Genomic DNA, 16,876 nt, shown 5'->3' on the forward strand with positions numbered 1-16,876 from the left:
ATGTTCTCTGTGTTTCTGTGGGTTTTCCCTGGGTGCTCCGGTTTCATCCCACAGTCCAAAGACTTAGTAAAACGTGGTAGGTTAATTGGCTTCTGGGAAAAGTGTGTGCATGTCTGCATTTGTGTCTTTCTGTCCTGCTATGGACTGGTGTCCCATCCAGTGTGCCTTGCGCCTTGTGCTTGCCAGGATAGACTCCGGCTCCGCCTCGGCTCTTTAATGGATACAGCGGTGAGAAAATGGATGGATGAACACAGCACACCTTTACAAACACAGCTTGGCTGGGAGCTGCATTGAACGACCTGACTTGAGTGCATTCTGAATTTACATATGCCCGTGATTTTTAAAATTACCTGAAAGGCAGAGATAACCGTACCAAGATATAACCTATAACATTACAGTACCTGATTGATCCATGTATGGAAATAATCATGATATAATAAACTATATTCAATAAATCATCTTTAAAACTAGCTTCTCAAAGCTCTTTACAGAAAACAAAAATTCTCAAATAAATCACTGACTCTCTGACATCCTTAGGGATAGAAGCCCAGAGCTGTAATGCATGTAATGCAAACCTATGTAACTTGCTGAACTGGGGTTCCCCAGGATCAGGGTTAGAGAGCCCTAATTCACGGTGACCTGTAACACTAACTGGACTGGGGCTCTTCAGGATCAGGTTTGGAGGTTCCTGCTGTAATTGATGAATATCATAACTGATCATATTCCACAAAAAAGAACTATAATAAACTTTTTAATTTATAGCAATTCAAAATCTGTGCAGTGACTAGCGACCTCCCATACTAACTTTCACCAGTCTTTATTTATTTGCCTATTTCTTTACACAGCTCCTCCGGTAAAGAATGTCTTTCTGTGACCGTCCTACCTTGAGGCCATCTTACCAGAGTGGACACACTTGGAAAACTCTTCCTAGTGACTACAAAATCTACTTTACATTCAAACTGTGCTTTAAGTCAAGTCAAACCCCTCTCATTTCTCTCTTCCTCACCAAAAGCGTCTCATGACTTTTTGCCAAGCTTTCACAAGAAGAGCCAGCTTTGTTTAGGGAGCCAAAGCTTTGATTCCTCAACATTTTTTAGCAAGGCAAGGTAGTCTAAGGGCTGAGATCTCTCTTACCCGATTTGTACTGTAAAGCTGTCTATTGGAACACATGGTAAGGTGCTTTTCTCTCATGTGCCTTTATCCCACTTTTTCGAAATGCCTCTGCGATCACTGCAGGAAACTGTCACGATGACAGTGAGTCAGTAATGGCCGGGTCAGGGGAAAACCACAGCCTTCTCCCTCCACAACAGGCATAGCAGCTCAGTCACTACAGCACCACACAGACACCTGCATCCGCATTCAGCAGCTCTGCAGTGTCAGCTACACAGAAATTTGCTTAGTCTGGAATGACGAAGATGGAAAAGAGGCACATTGGCAAGAAAATGCCCGCTCTTTCCTTGCACAAAATTAGTAAAACTCACTTTCAGGCAGAGGCTCTTCCGATCATCCTATCTGATTAATCTGAAAACTTTCCACACGGCGTTTTCACTTTCAGTTTGCATCTCACAGATCTTTGCAACACTCTAAAAAAAATCTTTCCTTTTTCAGCTGACTCTGCATTGCTTTCAGAAACCCGGACTCAAACCAAACACACTGTTCACATTTCACTCATTTTATTTTACCAATTAGAGAAATGTTGACTGTACATGCTATTCACCTGCATTTGTGAGTGCTTGCTTTCAAAGTTAGTACGGACGACGGACAAAGTCCAATGAGTAGGCAGATGAAGCTTTCAATTAAAAAAATAACTCTTTATTGAAATGTTAATAAATACAAAACAGAAATCTTTCAATGAGTGGGTTCCAGCACCTGGTTTCAGTATCGGTTCTATAAGGTGTCTCCTTTAACTGGTCTGCAAATGCACAACCGACCCACTAAACTAGGACAGTAAAACTCCAAACCCGATTTTGCGACTGAAATGAAAACGCAGAACATTGCAGAAACTGAAAGCACTCTCCCAGAATCAAGGGTCCTTCCACAACCTCCACACAGCAGAACCGTGGAATTTCCACAAGCTGGGTCACACGCACTGGCACGTGCTGTTATTACTTTTCAGAGGCCAAAAACAGTGAGAAAATCACATCACGGCTCTTTCAAGGAAAACGATGTATCCGCTGAATAGAACTTCGGCAGTTTTTATCTCTAAAATACCGCAATGACAGCTTAATCCTGTCTCCGGGCTGTTCTACAAAGTTCTATTGCAGGAGCTCCCAATCCTGGGTCTTGATGACCACACACCTGCTGGTCTGCACGATGTACAGTAAAACCAAAATATCTGCTGTGATTGTATACAAACCCAACAGGCCTGGGTGCCTGGAGGCCAGAGAAGACCTTAGTAACTTTCAAAGAGGGGGTACTGTTGGGGCTCGTTTACCAAGCAGGCCAGCTCAAAACAAATAATTTATATCTCCCCAGGTCAGATGCAGACCAATACACTCTTAAATCTGACTAGGTGGTTTTCATTTACAGAAACTTGTTTTATGGAAAGACATACGACTCTATTACATTTTGCCCATGAAAATCCCCACACAGTGCAGTCGGGCGTGCTTTCCCATTTGAGGATTTCTTTAATTATTCCTTATTTCTTTTAATGGGTGGCAAATCCTCACCCCTTCATCCCTTTTTTCACTTTTTGTAAGTTGGGCTTTGTTACACAATAAAGAAATTGTTTAAGAAATACTTGCATCTCCTTCAACAAGCTTTGACCAGGTGTCAAGTGAACTCTCCAGATCTGAGGTGTGATGAAAAGACCCAACTTTATTACATTCAGCTGATAAATTCTTTACTACAGGAAGAAAAGGTTCACCCCTTTCGCCTCTGTGACTCTTATTTGTCCTTGAACAAAACACGTTTTATTTCCAAGTTCACTCCCGTTTCGCAAAGTGTAATGTACAAAACTGTTTCTTGCACGTGATCCCGTTGTGCGAGCAGTTAACAGTCCCAATGCAAAGGTAAGATACAGACATTCTACACCAATCTGCACCATCCACGCAAGAAACAGCATAATGCGAATAGATTTTTTAATATTTCTTAAAGTTTTCAATAATTTAACTTTATGATCCCCCTCTTTTCCAATGAAAAAACACAGAAAAATCCCATATCCAATTATAATGAAAAGTTCAAATAAAATCGATAAAATATTATTTCTGTATCAGTAAGTCAAGTAGGAAATTCTCACCTGGAAACAGAAACACCCCAAACCTAAGAGCACTTAGGGAGAAGATTTACAGGCTATTCAGTTTATCAGCAAGATAGATATTGTGTTGTAGATTAATTACTTGCAATTGGTTCATCCCATTCTGTTTAAAATACAAATCTGGAAGGACAATCCAGATCTTGTGCCGATGGGGTTTTCAGTATGGTGGTATCCGCAGTATAGCCATCGTCTACAGGACCGCATGACTAGTCAGAACAGTCAAAGAGTGCTGTCTCCTGGGAGCCATCCCATGATGCCTTTTGCCTTTGTGCAAACCTGCAGAGGTGTGTGAGTGTCCATGTCTACTGAGGTCCTTGGGTCAGACTGCGTGGGCGTCCTAATGGAGGGGTGGGCGCAGTAGAGGAAAGAGGGTAAGGAAAGGTGAGGTACAGTACCCCTCCCTAACCATTCTTGGTACGCACATACCCTACTCCAAGAGCTCAGACACAGGCAGCTGTACACACCTGCCCCCCCCCACACACACACACTCTAGATAGGGATGGACACGATGGTGGGGAGCTCGCCGATAGGTGGGGGGTTGTACTTCTCCACTCTCATCAGCCGACGGAGAATGTCATCACGGTCCTTGGGCCACCAGTAGATGTGGGTGTTCTGCAGCCAGGTGGGGACGTGACACTGGTTGGAGGAAAAGACATCAAGACAATGAGATCCCCCAGTCTGGGCTTCGACAGCAACCCGCGAACTCTTAATGAATGCCAAGTGATGCCACTTGGCCAGCAAGTCTGCACGTACGCCCCTATAATCGCCCGAAGGCTACTGCAACGTTATGATACAACCAGCAGGTAATCCTCTGCAGCCAAGATCCTCACTCCTCATCCTGGGGGTTCGTTTCCCTGCAGGATTTATAGGTAACTCAAGCTCACCCCCTTAATGTCTTAATGACAACAGATACAATGAAGTCTACTACTGCCCTCGAGGTAAAAAATGATACAAACTGAAGAATTCCTAGCCTGTGCTGAATTTCCTGAACTACTTCATGTACTATCAATAGATTCTGGACACAAACTTGGCTTTTTATTATGCATTCACTGTGAACTTTTAGGCTATATTTTTCTCTCACAAGAGAATAAGCATGTTACTTCCCCGCTTCCTAGATTTTTTCTGTTTCGAATTCAGACTGATCCTCCGAAATATTTCCAGGCCGTGGATGATTGCCCCAAACAGTTAAAAAAATCGTGTTATACAAATCATGTTTTAAAAACCAAAAGGTTTTTTAAAGGTTGTCTTGCACTTGGCATAAAAAAAATCATATTCTGTGGCAACTGGATGAACTTGCTCTGTTTCTCTGACACTAAGTCTTTCGTCATTAGACCCTGACAGTGCAATAATGATGATTTTATTTTTCTTTGCTAAAATTTTAAAAAATCCTTTTGTATTATTATTTCTTGTGGTCTCCAATCTCCAATTGATGTGTGTGTCTTGACTTGCAGTCCTGCCTTTGTATTGCTCTATTTTCACTCTGGGAGTGGAAGGGAAAGAAATTGCTGTTTTCTGTTCAGGATGAATTAACGGGGAATTTGGGAAGTCATATGAATAGCCCATGAACATTTTGTGACTCAAGGGGCATTTCATATAAATACTGCCGATTATGCATCACTTTGTATGTAAAGATCTTAAAAATACACTAACTATAAAGTGCTACTATTTTTGCAATGCTAAATAGCCTAGCAGCCAGACCATGCTACAAGTGTTTATTCCAACTTGGGTCTTAATGGCCATAATGTGCTCCATAATGGCTTTAATCTTTTCCTTCCATCTCTTCGGGTGCTGCTGCCTTAAAGAGAACAGAAAACCTGCTTCAGGGCCATGGGGCATATTGGTGCCTGTTTAGTAGTTTAGATGAGATACTCCAGTAAGAAAGGGGTTACCGTAATCTAATCAGGAGTCCAGGATCAAGACTGCCCCACACTCTGTTCCACATCAGCTGGTACTCTAAACAATTGTGTTTGTCATGCTTTGTGCTCTGGGTTTTTCAGCAAAGGTCCCATGAAATTTTCCTGAGAGAAACACGGGACATGTCCTCTTTTTCAACAAAGAAACGACCATGAAAGTCCTTCTGGCTACCAATAATTAACAATTTCATACCAGGACCAAGTGACTCTCCTTGGCCTTACTGTATGTTCACGGTTTTGGGACTGGGAGAGTGTTATTCTGCTTTTAAAGTACAATTATATAACAGCCAATCCAAATCTAGAGTCCTGTCAGGAAAACATGGGGGTATCATACTCCTCCAAGTGCCCCACCATAGTGTGTGACAGGAGAGTTAAAACTGACTGCTAGAGTCCTGGGGTTCGGTCCACTAATGACGGAACAGCCCCTAGGTAGTCCCTGCCTCTGGACTGAAGAGAGCTCAGACCCGGCCCAGAGACACCAGAACCACGAGGCTCAACCCAAATGGTCAACAGGGATCTTCAAGTGTTCGGCCTTCTCATGAGACTCGGCATTGAGTTATTTAAGTGAACAATGGCTTGTACTTTCAATTTTGTTTTCACTGTTGTCTATTGCAAAATGATTGACCTTTGCAATAGTGTTCCTGTGAGGCAATTTTTTTTTGGTGTTCAAAAAGTCCCCGATTAGCTGGCAGGAGACTGTGCTGAATTCGCCACATGGAACTGGTAAAGTCAGTGAAGGCAAGAAGAAGAAGGCAGTAAAGTCAGTGAAGAAAGCAGATTTATTTCCATCTTGCCTGCCGTGGTTGGGCACCAGTTGAATTTGGCAGTCATTTATGGTGTGGTGTGTTAATTCCTATCTTTGGAAAGAAACGCCACCTATGACTTTCCTTGTGATTGGTTGCTAAAACAAGCCTCCGGGTTCATTGTGAGATTTATTCTCCTGTGCGGAGAACCATGTCCCTGGTTCAACAAATCACGCTGTCTCATGACAATTGTCCTGCTCAGTGGGCTGGAGGTAGCTAAAACTACAGGCAGCACTGGTGCAGTGGTTAGTATTGCTGCCTCGCAATGCTGGGGCCCTGGGTTCAATTCCTGGGGTTCTATTTGTGTGGAGTTTGTATTTTCTTCCCATGTTCACATAAGATTTCTCAGGGGTGTCCCATATTTCTCACAGTAAGCCCCAGTTAAAAGGCATACTGGTAGGTTAATTGGCTTTTGGGGAAAACTGGCCCTGGTGTGAGTGTGTGCATGTCTGTGTGTGTGTGTGTTTCCTGTGACGGACTGGCATCTGGTCTGGAGTGTACCCCGACTGCTGGGATAGGCTCTGGCTTCCCTGGAACCCAGTACTGGATAGCAACCAGAAAATGGATGGATAAACTAAAAACACAAAAAAAAGACTGTAAAAATGGTAAAAGCCTGACCTGTGTGCCAGAACGAGGTATTATACAAATAGGGTTGCTGTTGTTTTCATAAGCCTTTTACCTCAAAGGCCATAACCTCATGCTGTTGTGCTTTTAGTGCTGCTCCTACCGGCTCTCCGGGTGAACAGCCGAAAGAGAAGGTAATGTATGACTCAGGCATGCAGCCAGTCCTGAAATAACACCCAGCCCAGCGCCCACACCGTGTCCCAGGCCAGGAGCACATCTCTCAGGCAAACAACATACAAAAAAAGAGAAGCCGCCTGAGCTACACAAAGTCTCACTTGACAGCCAAAGCCTATTTTTCCCATCCATAAAACCCTCATTAAATTGAACCCCTTTTCCAATTTGTTTAAGCCTAGAAGGCCTCCATGAGATCACTAACCGGGCAGAGTGCCAGGGTGAGAAACCCTCAGTGCATGACATGTGATTTGCAAGCAGTTTCTTTGCTCGGTAGCATAGTTTGCAAGCAGGGTAAAATGCAGTAGTCCTGCGACACTGCAGCAAAATCCTGTGCTAGTTACGCACATGGATGGGAGAAAGGCCCACATGAAACTGGAGGTATCAGCGTCAGAGTAACTGAAAGCCTTACTGCAAGGCCGAGCTGAGGCTTGTGGGAAGCGCTGAGTAAAGAACTGCTGAGGCAAGTGAAAGAGGGATAAAATGAGGCCAAAGGCAGAATGAGTAACAAGAACAACTTGCACTGGCAGAAGCACAGCTTGAAAAAAACATACACAAATGTTTCCTTCCAAATTAACCATGACCTGACTGTGGCCCAGGGCCTAATGCATATATTTCTTCGGTGTTTACAGGTGAACAGTGACAAACAAACCCTTAAGTGGGGCTTCAAAACTCACCTTTCTTGCCCCCGGAAACAGAATGGGGATGAAGCGAAAATTCTTGCTGCCATTCTGGATGAACTCATTCTGCAACTGTAGGAAGATGAGAAAGAGAAAAGCTGCCTATTTGCAAAACAGTTCAATCGTCCAAATTCCCTATAAATCCCAGCTTTCCCAGTCAGTACAAAAACCAAGAAAGAGCAGTTACCCTGCAGCTGTTATATTTGACCTTGGACATAATCTTTGAATATCGTACTACCATATACTGAGCAGCCAAATACATTTCTGCATATATTTATGCATTTATGTTTTAAGAAAAATAAAGTATGCAGATTTTGGAAATTGATTAAATGCTTCTGGACTCATTTTGATTAACTGATCATTCCAGACTGGCTGCTGCAAAAACTAAATCAAACAGTTAGCCAATCAGACAGCTGCCTGCGTACAGGTGAATTACAGTAGGTGCACTAAGTTGTTGAAAATCGAGCCAGGAAACATCAAACATGAAAAAACACAGAAAGCAACCGACATGCCCTTTTTATCAAGAGACCAACACGTTGGTGACGTTGATAGATTGTAGCAATGCAGCAGGTGGACTCGCTAGCAGTGGAGCCTAGTCCTGTTAAGTGATAAACAGCTTTGTGCACAGCACCCTGACAGATGTCAGTGACGTCGGGGCACATGTACATACTCTAATTCTTGCATAGAAACGACCAGTCAACAGGAAAGCTTGAGTGTGAAAGGCTTTTTCATGCCTGTCACACACTGAGTTCAACTGTGCAACAGGACAAACATGTGCAATATTAATTTCTCCATCCATTCTTAGGATGAAAAACATGAAGCAGGGTATGGTTAAAAAGTTCGCCAACCACTGCCATAGCTTTAACTAATAGGCTGGACTTGTGTGCTCACTCTTCAGCACAAACAGTCGGGGGCTGCGATTGAAACATGGAATAAGACATAACCAGGCAACTTCAAGCTCAGAAACAGAGTTTTAACATGGCAAGGGGATTGCCAGAGCTTGCTGTTGGTTGGGCCCCATGACAAAACTCACTTCCCCTTTTCCTTGAGAGTAAAGATCTCACTTTTGATACGGTGAGTTGAATTGAACATCAGCTTGTTGTAAGGTGATTGCCCTCATTTTACTTCCCCATTCACCTGCTGCTCAGTTGATCTTCAACGCTCTTTGCTTCAAACTTAAAAAAACAGCCACGCTTAAAAACTTCACACATATTTCTCGTTTCCATGGCTTTTACCCTTGCAACTGTTGTAACAGCTAAAATACAAATTTAGTAGCAAAGAATTTGTATTGGCTCATGTTATGTAATAAAGCACAGCATTTTAAATGGAAGAGTTCTGAGAGTTGTCCTATGTTTATTGTTTTATGTTTATTACACTTTCTTCCATTTCATGAATGAAGAGATCTGTGGGTGTGGTTTCCAGCATCGACTTTTCTGCCGAGCTATCAGATTTCAGATAGATCTGAAATATCTAGGTTTCTTCAAAATGGGAACAGATGTTTCTCATCATGACTCACTTTCTGTCAGGTAAGAGAAACTTTACGAATTCATGTTAATCTTGATGTGGATTGGCCCAATTGGAAACCCAGGCCTGTGAAGCTCCTGTTTTTACTAGTCAGCGGAGTGAGCCTAGCAAAAAGTAATGTCAACCATGGTCCTGGTCACCATCACCATGGCAACTGTTCGTCTGTTCTGGCAGTTGCCTGGGGTCATCAGCATGATTATTTACCCTGAATGCACAGAACTACCAAGCGAGCTGGAAGTTGAAGGACATTTGCTATGACGGAGATTAGCACATGCTTTAGAAATGTGAAGAAACTTTCCGATGAGCAGAAGGAGCCAAGAAGGCCTGACAGAGAGGAAGCAGCTGTCAGTTAAAACCACACACACCCAAGTCCTTGAAGCCTGGGCCTGTCTTACGACACAACCACCACCATCTTTGCCGCACTCAAGGCTGACTGAAAAAAAAAACTGAAATGCTCTTTTTCTACAAGCACTGGTGGAAAATGTTTACTACAGCCATCTTGTTTTCCAGCCTCCAGCCAACACTGTCACAACAGGGAAATTACCTCTTAATCCTCTCTGTCAAGCGAAGAAACAGGAGGATTAAAGAAATTCCAAACTGATTTTTGAAAAATGTAACTAATGAAAACAGAACCCTGAGGTGCCTGACTGAGAGATAACACACCTGCGATAAAACAAATCAGCAAACAAAAACCTGTGCCTTGTAAAGGCCTTGTGTCTCTGGTACAGGCCTTCATACAAAAGAGACTGATACAGTATTTACACCACTGGAGCAGAAAGTTGTACAATTACAAACAATTACAACTACAATTTGTAGGGCTTTTCATCTGAATATTTTAAAACTTTTTTACTTCATCTTACTTTGACACCTGCTAAAAGCATTCTTCTGCAAAAGGTCTGGGATCTTATCCTTCTACAAATTACTGACAATGACCTAGCTGTCTGATTTTCCATGTTTATCTTAACCATAACATTGAAGCTGTTTTTAATTTTTAATTTTGAGAAAAGATGGCAGTTATCTAATTTTCCCAAAATTGTTACCAAATGTTAATGTTTTGCTCCTGTTAAAAATGTTCAGATGTAAAGATAACATTGAATATAATCTTATTGTATATAAGAATTTTTTTGCTATTAAGTCATGTTTTGGATAGTAATATGAGCAAATTCCCTTATATTAAACAGATTATGTTTTATTACGGCCAGGATTCAATCGCATCAGCTCAAGAGCAGCTCCAGCTGCAAAGCTACACAGAGAGCAATGTCTCTGACAGTGGTGAATTCCCCTATGCCAAAGGGCGCACCCTCCACGACTACTCCCACCATCATCATGAGGGAATTCACCTCTGTTCAGGATCAAAGTGAGGAGATGCCATCATCTGTAATAGATTAAGTGCCAAATGAGCCCAGTTACAAATGCAACTTACCTGCTTGTGGATGTAAACCGTGTTCAAAGTGTTTTCGTCGTTTTCCATACTAATGTGAGAATGCGTGACTGTCTCGTAATACTTGGGGCTGATGACAATGATGATCAAGTAGTCTTTCTGCAATAAGGGAAAAAATAAAATATGGATAATAAATGACTGCAGGGTGAAAACAACACACAGGGTTAGTGAACGAACCTATGCCTCTAAGGAGTTAACACTTAGGTCGTCAAGAACTGTTTTACTGTTTTGTGCATTCGCAGCTGGCCTGAGTTTCTTGAGTGGTCTTTCGAGTGGAGGTGTAACTCGTGTATCCTACGCATGAGTTAGCAACATGAATGGGAACAGGGGTTTTGGTTAACTGCCTAAGGGTGACCTAACTGCCAACTTTCAGACCTTGTTTACACCTTACATGGCCAGACACTGCTACTGACCAATCATACGGTAAATGTATGTTTTTGTATGAAAATCTTGCTCATCTTCAAGAATAAAAACCTGTCGCTCGTCTTAGGAAAGTGTGTGAGAGATGAGGTTAACCTGTTAACTTCACCTGCCCTCCTTTCTTTATTGCAAGAAAGAAATCGTCAGCTTGATTTACCAGAGTCATGTGGTTTACTGAGAAAAGGGGCTAACATTAGTTAAGCGTGGCCTTATTACTTGTTTCCATCTCCCTTGTAGGCTTCACCATCGGTATTTGGGGATCACCCGATATCAATGAGATAACAACTGGCCTATCAGCAAACACGGCCTATGTGTCTTAGCCCACATCTATGCACAGAAGCAACCTTCTGCTCTTTGGGTTATGGCACGAAGGGTGTGCAAACACTACCAAAGTGAAATGTGCCCGCACCTCGCTGATATACTTCTCCATGAAATCGATTTTGCTGATGCTTTTGAACTGCTGCTCGAACACGTCAATCTGAAAAACAAAAACGAACAAAAACGATTTGCGTGCTGAGGAGGACGCAGAAGAGAAGTGCGTAGGAGAGGTGAATCAGGTGTATCAGTGCTGTACGGATTTCTGAGTTTGAGAACTGCCCTCAGGCTGCTGTGTGGCCTGAAATATAATCACTTTGATCCCTGCGTAAGGATACAACTTTACCAGTGTCTGAGACAGCATCTTTCCCATCTGTGACTCTTCATCGTGAAATGAATCATCCAGTAAGAGCTGTTTAGTGAGAAATAAGGGCTAGTTGAGGAGAGCAAGTTGTAAAATAAGCAAGTTGAGGCTCTGTGTGCTGAAGTTCTTGAGAAACACTATCCTTGAAATCAGGTCTTTTTCACGCTCAGGACTGCAAATAAAGGCCTAAACAAGCAAGCAGATCAATTAAGTCATGAATTAGCACTGGTGATATAGAGCCCAGATGGAATGTGAACCAGCAGAGACAGTGGCATCAAGACAGCTCATGTCACCAGGAAGCTGTGGTTTCCGGTCTTAAAAAGACGCATCAATATGGCCCAGTTGTGTCTTCCCAATGCTATTTAAGGATCAGAGCCCAGAAGCAGTGGCGACGAGGAGTCGATGAGCCACACAATAGAAGAAGGTTCTCAGAAAGTAAAAACCTCAGCGACTTTCGCGCGTCGCAAACCCTTCAACAACGGCTTCCATTCCGCAGTCACCGCTGAAAGCCACCGACCACACTGTGAACAAGAGGTGACAAGAGCAGGGCAGGCCGACTTACGCGCGTGTCAAATCCATTGCGCCGCAGCAAGGCCACAAACTGGATGATCTCGTGAACGTGCTTGTCGCTGTCGGCTTCGTACGTGACAAACACCTTGCCTGCAAAAGACAAGGGAGTAACCTTAGCCCGGCGCAGGGATGTTAGATGTTAGGGCAGACGTTAGTCCCACCTCCTTCCAGTCAGGGTAGCGTTCAGCTTTTATCTCCGAACTGAACACCAGCTGTCCACAGCTCTTGATCTTATTTGAGCTGAACATTGCTGCATTAGCTGCCATTACAAAAGGCCTTTTTATTCATGAAGATAAAACCATTACTTGATAAGGGACTATTACTCTGAAACACCTCTTAAATATACGGTAGCTAGGAGCATGACAAGCACATGAAAACTAATATATGTGCCAGCTAAGAAAAACAAATGGCTAACAATGCAGACTAATATCACTGCATGTACTGTACAGGCTGTTGCTGCTCCAACTTTGATTTTTAACAATATCCACCACTGTATATACAGTAGGTCAGCAAATACACTGTTTCTTTTAGATGAACACAAGACAAAGAGCACCACACCCCCCAGATAAGCAAGCCTGTTTCTGTGATTATTTCACTGACCTAAATATGAATCCAACAGGTTAATAAATACAAACTCAAATCCTCTTTTTCATTTCCCCAAATCCACTAGAACAGAGTCCTGTCACATGTGGCCCTGATGTATATCATTACAACCCAAGGCAGGCCTCTGCATGGAAATGAAAGGGTATTTTAGGCAGGTCGCTTTCCATTGCATACACACAGAGATAAACTCTTGAAGACGTTGAACTTGGAAGTGAAATCCAGGAGACTTTTGAGTGCATTGTGATACAGCCACAACAACTAGAAACAACCCTGAGGCAATTAACCATCTTTTCCCTCTTCAGCTGGGTCATTCTGACTATATACTCACGCTGTTCCAGGGGCAGGGGGGAGCTACTCGTTACACTTCTCTTACGCGGGTCTGTGGGGGTGTAAGCGCTAAAATCACAAAGGAAAATCAAGTGAGTTGAAACATCTACACCATGTTAGGTGCACTGTTACAAGAGAACCAAAATGCACTGTACTATCCATCCAAGCATTTATCCATCCAGCACAGGGTCATGGGGGGAGCCGGAGCCTATCCCAGCAAGCAACAGGCTCAAGGCAGGAAACGCCCTGGACAGGCCACCAGTCCCTGAATCGGAAGAAGCCATTCCAAAATGGATGGATGGATCAACACCAATGATTAAACCTCAGAAGTCTTGTCTTCCGAAACAGTAGCAGATGTCAAAGACAAGCCCAGCATGCTCGCATACCTCTGTGTGGAGTTGGTACCGGGTCTGGTGCAGCCAGCGAGACCTGTGAGGGGGGAGAAGGAAGGCGAGAGAGGAGATGAATGCCACATTCAGCTGGGTGGATGCACAGTGCGCATTTCACGCAAGGTTCACTGCACCCCTCTGAAAAGAAACAAAATGATTGGCTAAGCTCCTCCAGCAGGGGTTGATGAAAGACGGCCAGGGGTCATTTAGATTTTCAGGCAAAGCCTGTAGACTCTTGCAACCTGCCAAGAGCCTACAGGCTTGAGTGATGTCAGATGCTTAGGGCCCTGTAATGAAGATCAAGGCCCCTGGGGGGCCCCTGTAACTGGCTCTTAACCTGGGCCAGCCGAGGAGCTGGTGACCCTTGGTGTAATACATCAAATTGTGAACAACAAAAGTAGTCTTTTCGTTATGAAGCTTATATAGAGAAGAAAAAGTGACATCTATAACAAATATCGGATAATAAATGAACTGGATTAGATTGCTTTACATGATCAATTAGCTACTATAATACTTTATATCGACTGTTGCTGTATAGCTTGTCCTGGGTTGTGACAAGTGACAAACATGTAGTTTTCTCTGCCAAATGATTCTGTATTAAGCACAGTCAAACATGTTCCAATTTTAGCGGGGGTTTTGAGGAAATTGTTGACGCTCATAAAACACAAATATGGGAACTCCAGATGGTGCTGAAGACTTCTGCAGAGTGCTGTATATTTTAAAAAAAGTGCAGCACTTGAGAAAACTTTTATTCCAATGTTTACATCTTCTATGGCTATTAAAAATTATAAAATGAGGTAATCAGCCTGTGGCATTTTCAACTTTTTGCTACAAAACTGTTAAGTTTATAATCTCAAGCAATCAGATCTGCATTGCATAAATCACACAAGTTCTCTCTTAGACATCATGTCCCACTTCCTTTCTGTATACTTTAGATAATCAAAGATCTTATATAACTTATACAACTGAGCAACAAAAACTGTGGCAACTACATTCTGTGTTAGTGTTAAAAATATTCTTATACCATGTAAGTCCTTACACATTTTGTATTTAAATATATCTACATTACGTGTTTCTCTTCTCCTTAACGTACTGTAATTTTTATTGTCTCAGAAAAGGTTTGACTGGTGTATAAACTACCCTCCAAAAACAACAAACACACAGAACAATGAGACAAAGTAGGCATGGACTAACAATGCCCAATTAATACCCTGGAAGTGGTTTTTGGCAGTACTCCCACAGCCACGCATTGTCACCTGAGGACAGGTGTTTGATCAGTGAAGGCGAGGCCCAAAAGCAGCAGCCCCAACTTGTCTTGAAACACAGACACCCAGAGGGTTTTTTTAATACTGCAACATGCACAGTGGTTAGCACTGTTGCTTCACAGTACTGGGACACCGAGACCAGCTCTACACCCTAGGGTGCAATCCGTGTGGAGTTTGCATGTTCTCCCCCAATGTTCACGTGAGTTTTCTCAGCGTGCTCCAGTTTCCTCCCACAGCCCAAAAACATACTGGTGGGTTAATTGGCTTCTGGGAAAACTGGCGTGAGTGTCTGTGTCTGTGTGTGGCCCTGTGATGGACTGGCGTCCCGTCCAGGGTGTATCCTGCCTTGTGGCTTTTGCTTGCCAGGATAGCCTCGGCCTCCCCAGCAACACTGAAAGCAGTTAGAAAATGGATAGATGGGTTGTGTATAGTAGAAACTGGAGGAACCTATGCCTGTTAGGAGTTACCAATTAGGGCCCTCAAAAACAGTTTTGTGCCTTCCCAGCTGGCCTAAGTTTCTTCAAGGTCTTTTCTTTCAAGCGGAGGCATAACTCTGTATCCTACGCTTAACTCTGCAATGTGAAAGGAAACAGGGTCTGAGCTAATTAGGGACTTAACTGTCCAAAGGTGACCTAACTGCCAACTTTCTGACCTTGTTTATACCTTATATGGTCACAAACTGCTACTGGAACTTTTGCTCATCTTCAAGAATAAAAGCCTGTTAATGTCCTTAGGAAATTGAGTGAGAGATGAGGTAACTTCGACAATTAACTTTTTTATTGCAATAAAGAAATCTCCAGCTTGATTTATGTTATTGAGTTATGTGGTTTACCGAGAAACGGGTTCAACAAGACTCATGATTAAATCATAATTTAAAGAGGAGGGTGGCGGAAGATCTGCCAACTTGTGTTTTATGGACGGATGCTTTAGGAATAATATTTTCCCCATTTTTACTGCTTTAAGCAAGCCCTAGAAAACAACACTCTCAAGCAATTTGATGTAGTATACAGTAAATGCCCCTGCAATTTGTTTAGTTATTGATACTGTATGTACCCGATTTATTCCCATCGTGCCTCTTTCCTTTGTTAAGAATCTAGACTTTGCCTCTTATCCCACGTGTTCCCGCTGAAGTCAAGCCCTGAAATCCAAGACGCGTCCTCCCCATCCCCAGTAAGACCAGTCCCTGCCTCTGAGTGCACTCACCTGGGGGGTGGCAGGGCAGGGGGTATCCAGCTCGGGGACTATGGTGAGGTGCTGCGGCCATCCCGTACCTGTCATTAGGGCACTGCTGACAGCAGCCAGCACCCCCAGGCCAGCAGGGGTACGGGGTCAAGAAGGGGCCGTGCCCAGCCAATGGCGGAGGTACAGAGCGTAGCGACTGGGGTGGCTCCAGGCAGCTGAGGCTGGGGCTGTGCCGGCCTGGGGTAAATGAGTAGGGCGAATGCCCGCTGACGGGATAGCAGTCTTGCCTGTAGTAGCTGAGGTATTCTCCAGAGGGCGGGCAGGAGGCCAGGCTGTTGGGGTATCCCCCGCCGGAGCAGCACCCACTGCTGGTGAAGCTGGGCTGATACCAGTGTCCCATGTGGGGGTCGCCGGCCTGGCTAGGGAAAGGGGTCAGCTGGTCGTACCCAGATGGCAGGCTGTCCTGCTGCTGGCAGGGCCCGAGGCGCCGCGGCGCGTCGGCTGCCCTGCACGGGCCCACCTCCGCCATCCCTGTCAGGCTGCTGAGGGGGGAGTGGCTCTGGGGGCTGGCGTACGGGTCCGAGTGCGTGCTGGGCAGGGAGTCGTCGCTCACGGTCTCGTCGTTCTCTTCGGGGCGGTTCGCCAAGCCCGGGAGGCCGTGGGCATTCAGGTTAGTCATGTACCTGGGAGCAGGGCAGGAAAAAAGCGACAAGTGAGCCCAGGCGCCGCAGGAACTTGAATTGCGCCCTCTCCCCGTTTCGCGTTTCTCGAGAAGTGCCACTGGGTAACCTGGCAACGCTAACACACCGTGTCAGAGCAGCAGAAGCGAGGACAGTTTTCTGTATGCAAGTCCCCCTGTGGTGCATTAATTGATTAATTAATAAGCGGTGAAGGACTGAGAAGCACATTTTCATATAATTCATAATTCCTTACACAGGGACTCCCCTCCACCACCACCATGTGCAGCATCCACCTGGATGATGCAATGGGAGCCATAGTGCGCCAGAACGCTCACCACACCCCAGCCAG

The 16,876-nt window shown here is 44.1% G+C and overlaps 1 protein-coding gene across 2 annotated transcripts in view; it reads right to left on the reverse strand.

Moving 5' to 3' along the window:
- Positions 1-1,796: 1,796 nt before the first annotated feature.
- The window catches only part of traf3ip2l (TRAF3 interacting protein 2-like), a 36,858-nt gene continuing 21,778 nt past the window's right edge, over positions 1,797-16,876 (reverse strand). For both annotated transcript variants that reach the window (XM_015361748.2, XM_015361747.2), the window contains 8 exons: positions 15,869-16,530; positions 13,398-13,440; positions 13,013-13,080; positions 12,074-12,171; positions 11,242-11,310; positions 10,395-10,511; positions 7,445-7,519; positions 1,797-3,892 (listed from right to left, as the gene is read on the reverse strand). In XM_015361748.2, the coding sequence (XP_015217234.1) occupies positions 3,746-3,892; positions 7,445-7,519; positions 10,395-10,511; positions 11,242-11,310; positions 12,074-12,171; positions 13,013-13,080; positions 13,398-13,440; positions 15,869-16,530 (1,279 nt within the window). In that variant the 3' untranslated portion in view covers positions 1,797-3,745. The remainder of the gene's footprint in view (positions 3,893-7,444; positions 7,520-10,394; positions 10,512-11,241; positions 11,311-12,073; positions 12,172-13,012; positions 13,081-13,397; positions 13,441-15,868; positions 16,531-16,876) is intronic.

Source organism: Lepisosteus oculatus, chromosome 13 (assembly GCF_040954835.1).
Source record: "Lepisosteus oculatus isolate fLepOcu1 chromosome 13, fLepOcu1.hap2, whole genome shotgun sequence".
NCBI lineage: Eukaryota > Metazoa > Chordata > Actinopteri > Semionotiformes > Lepisosteidae > Lepisosteus > Lepisosteus oculatus.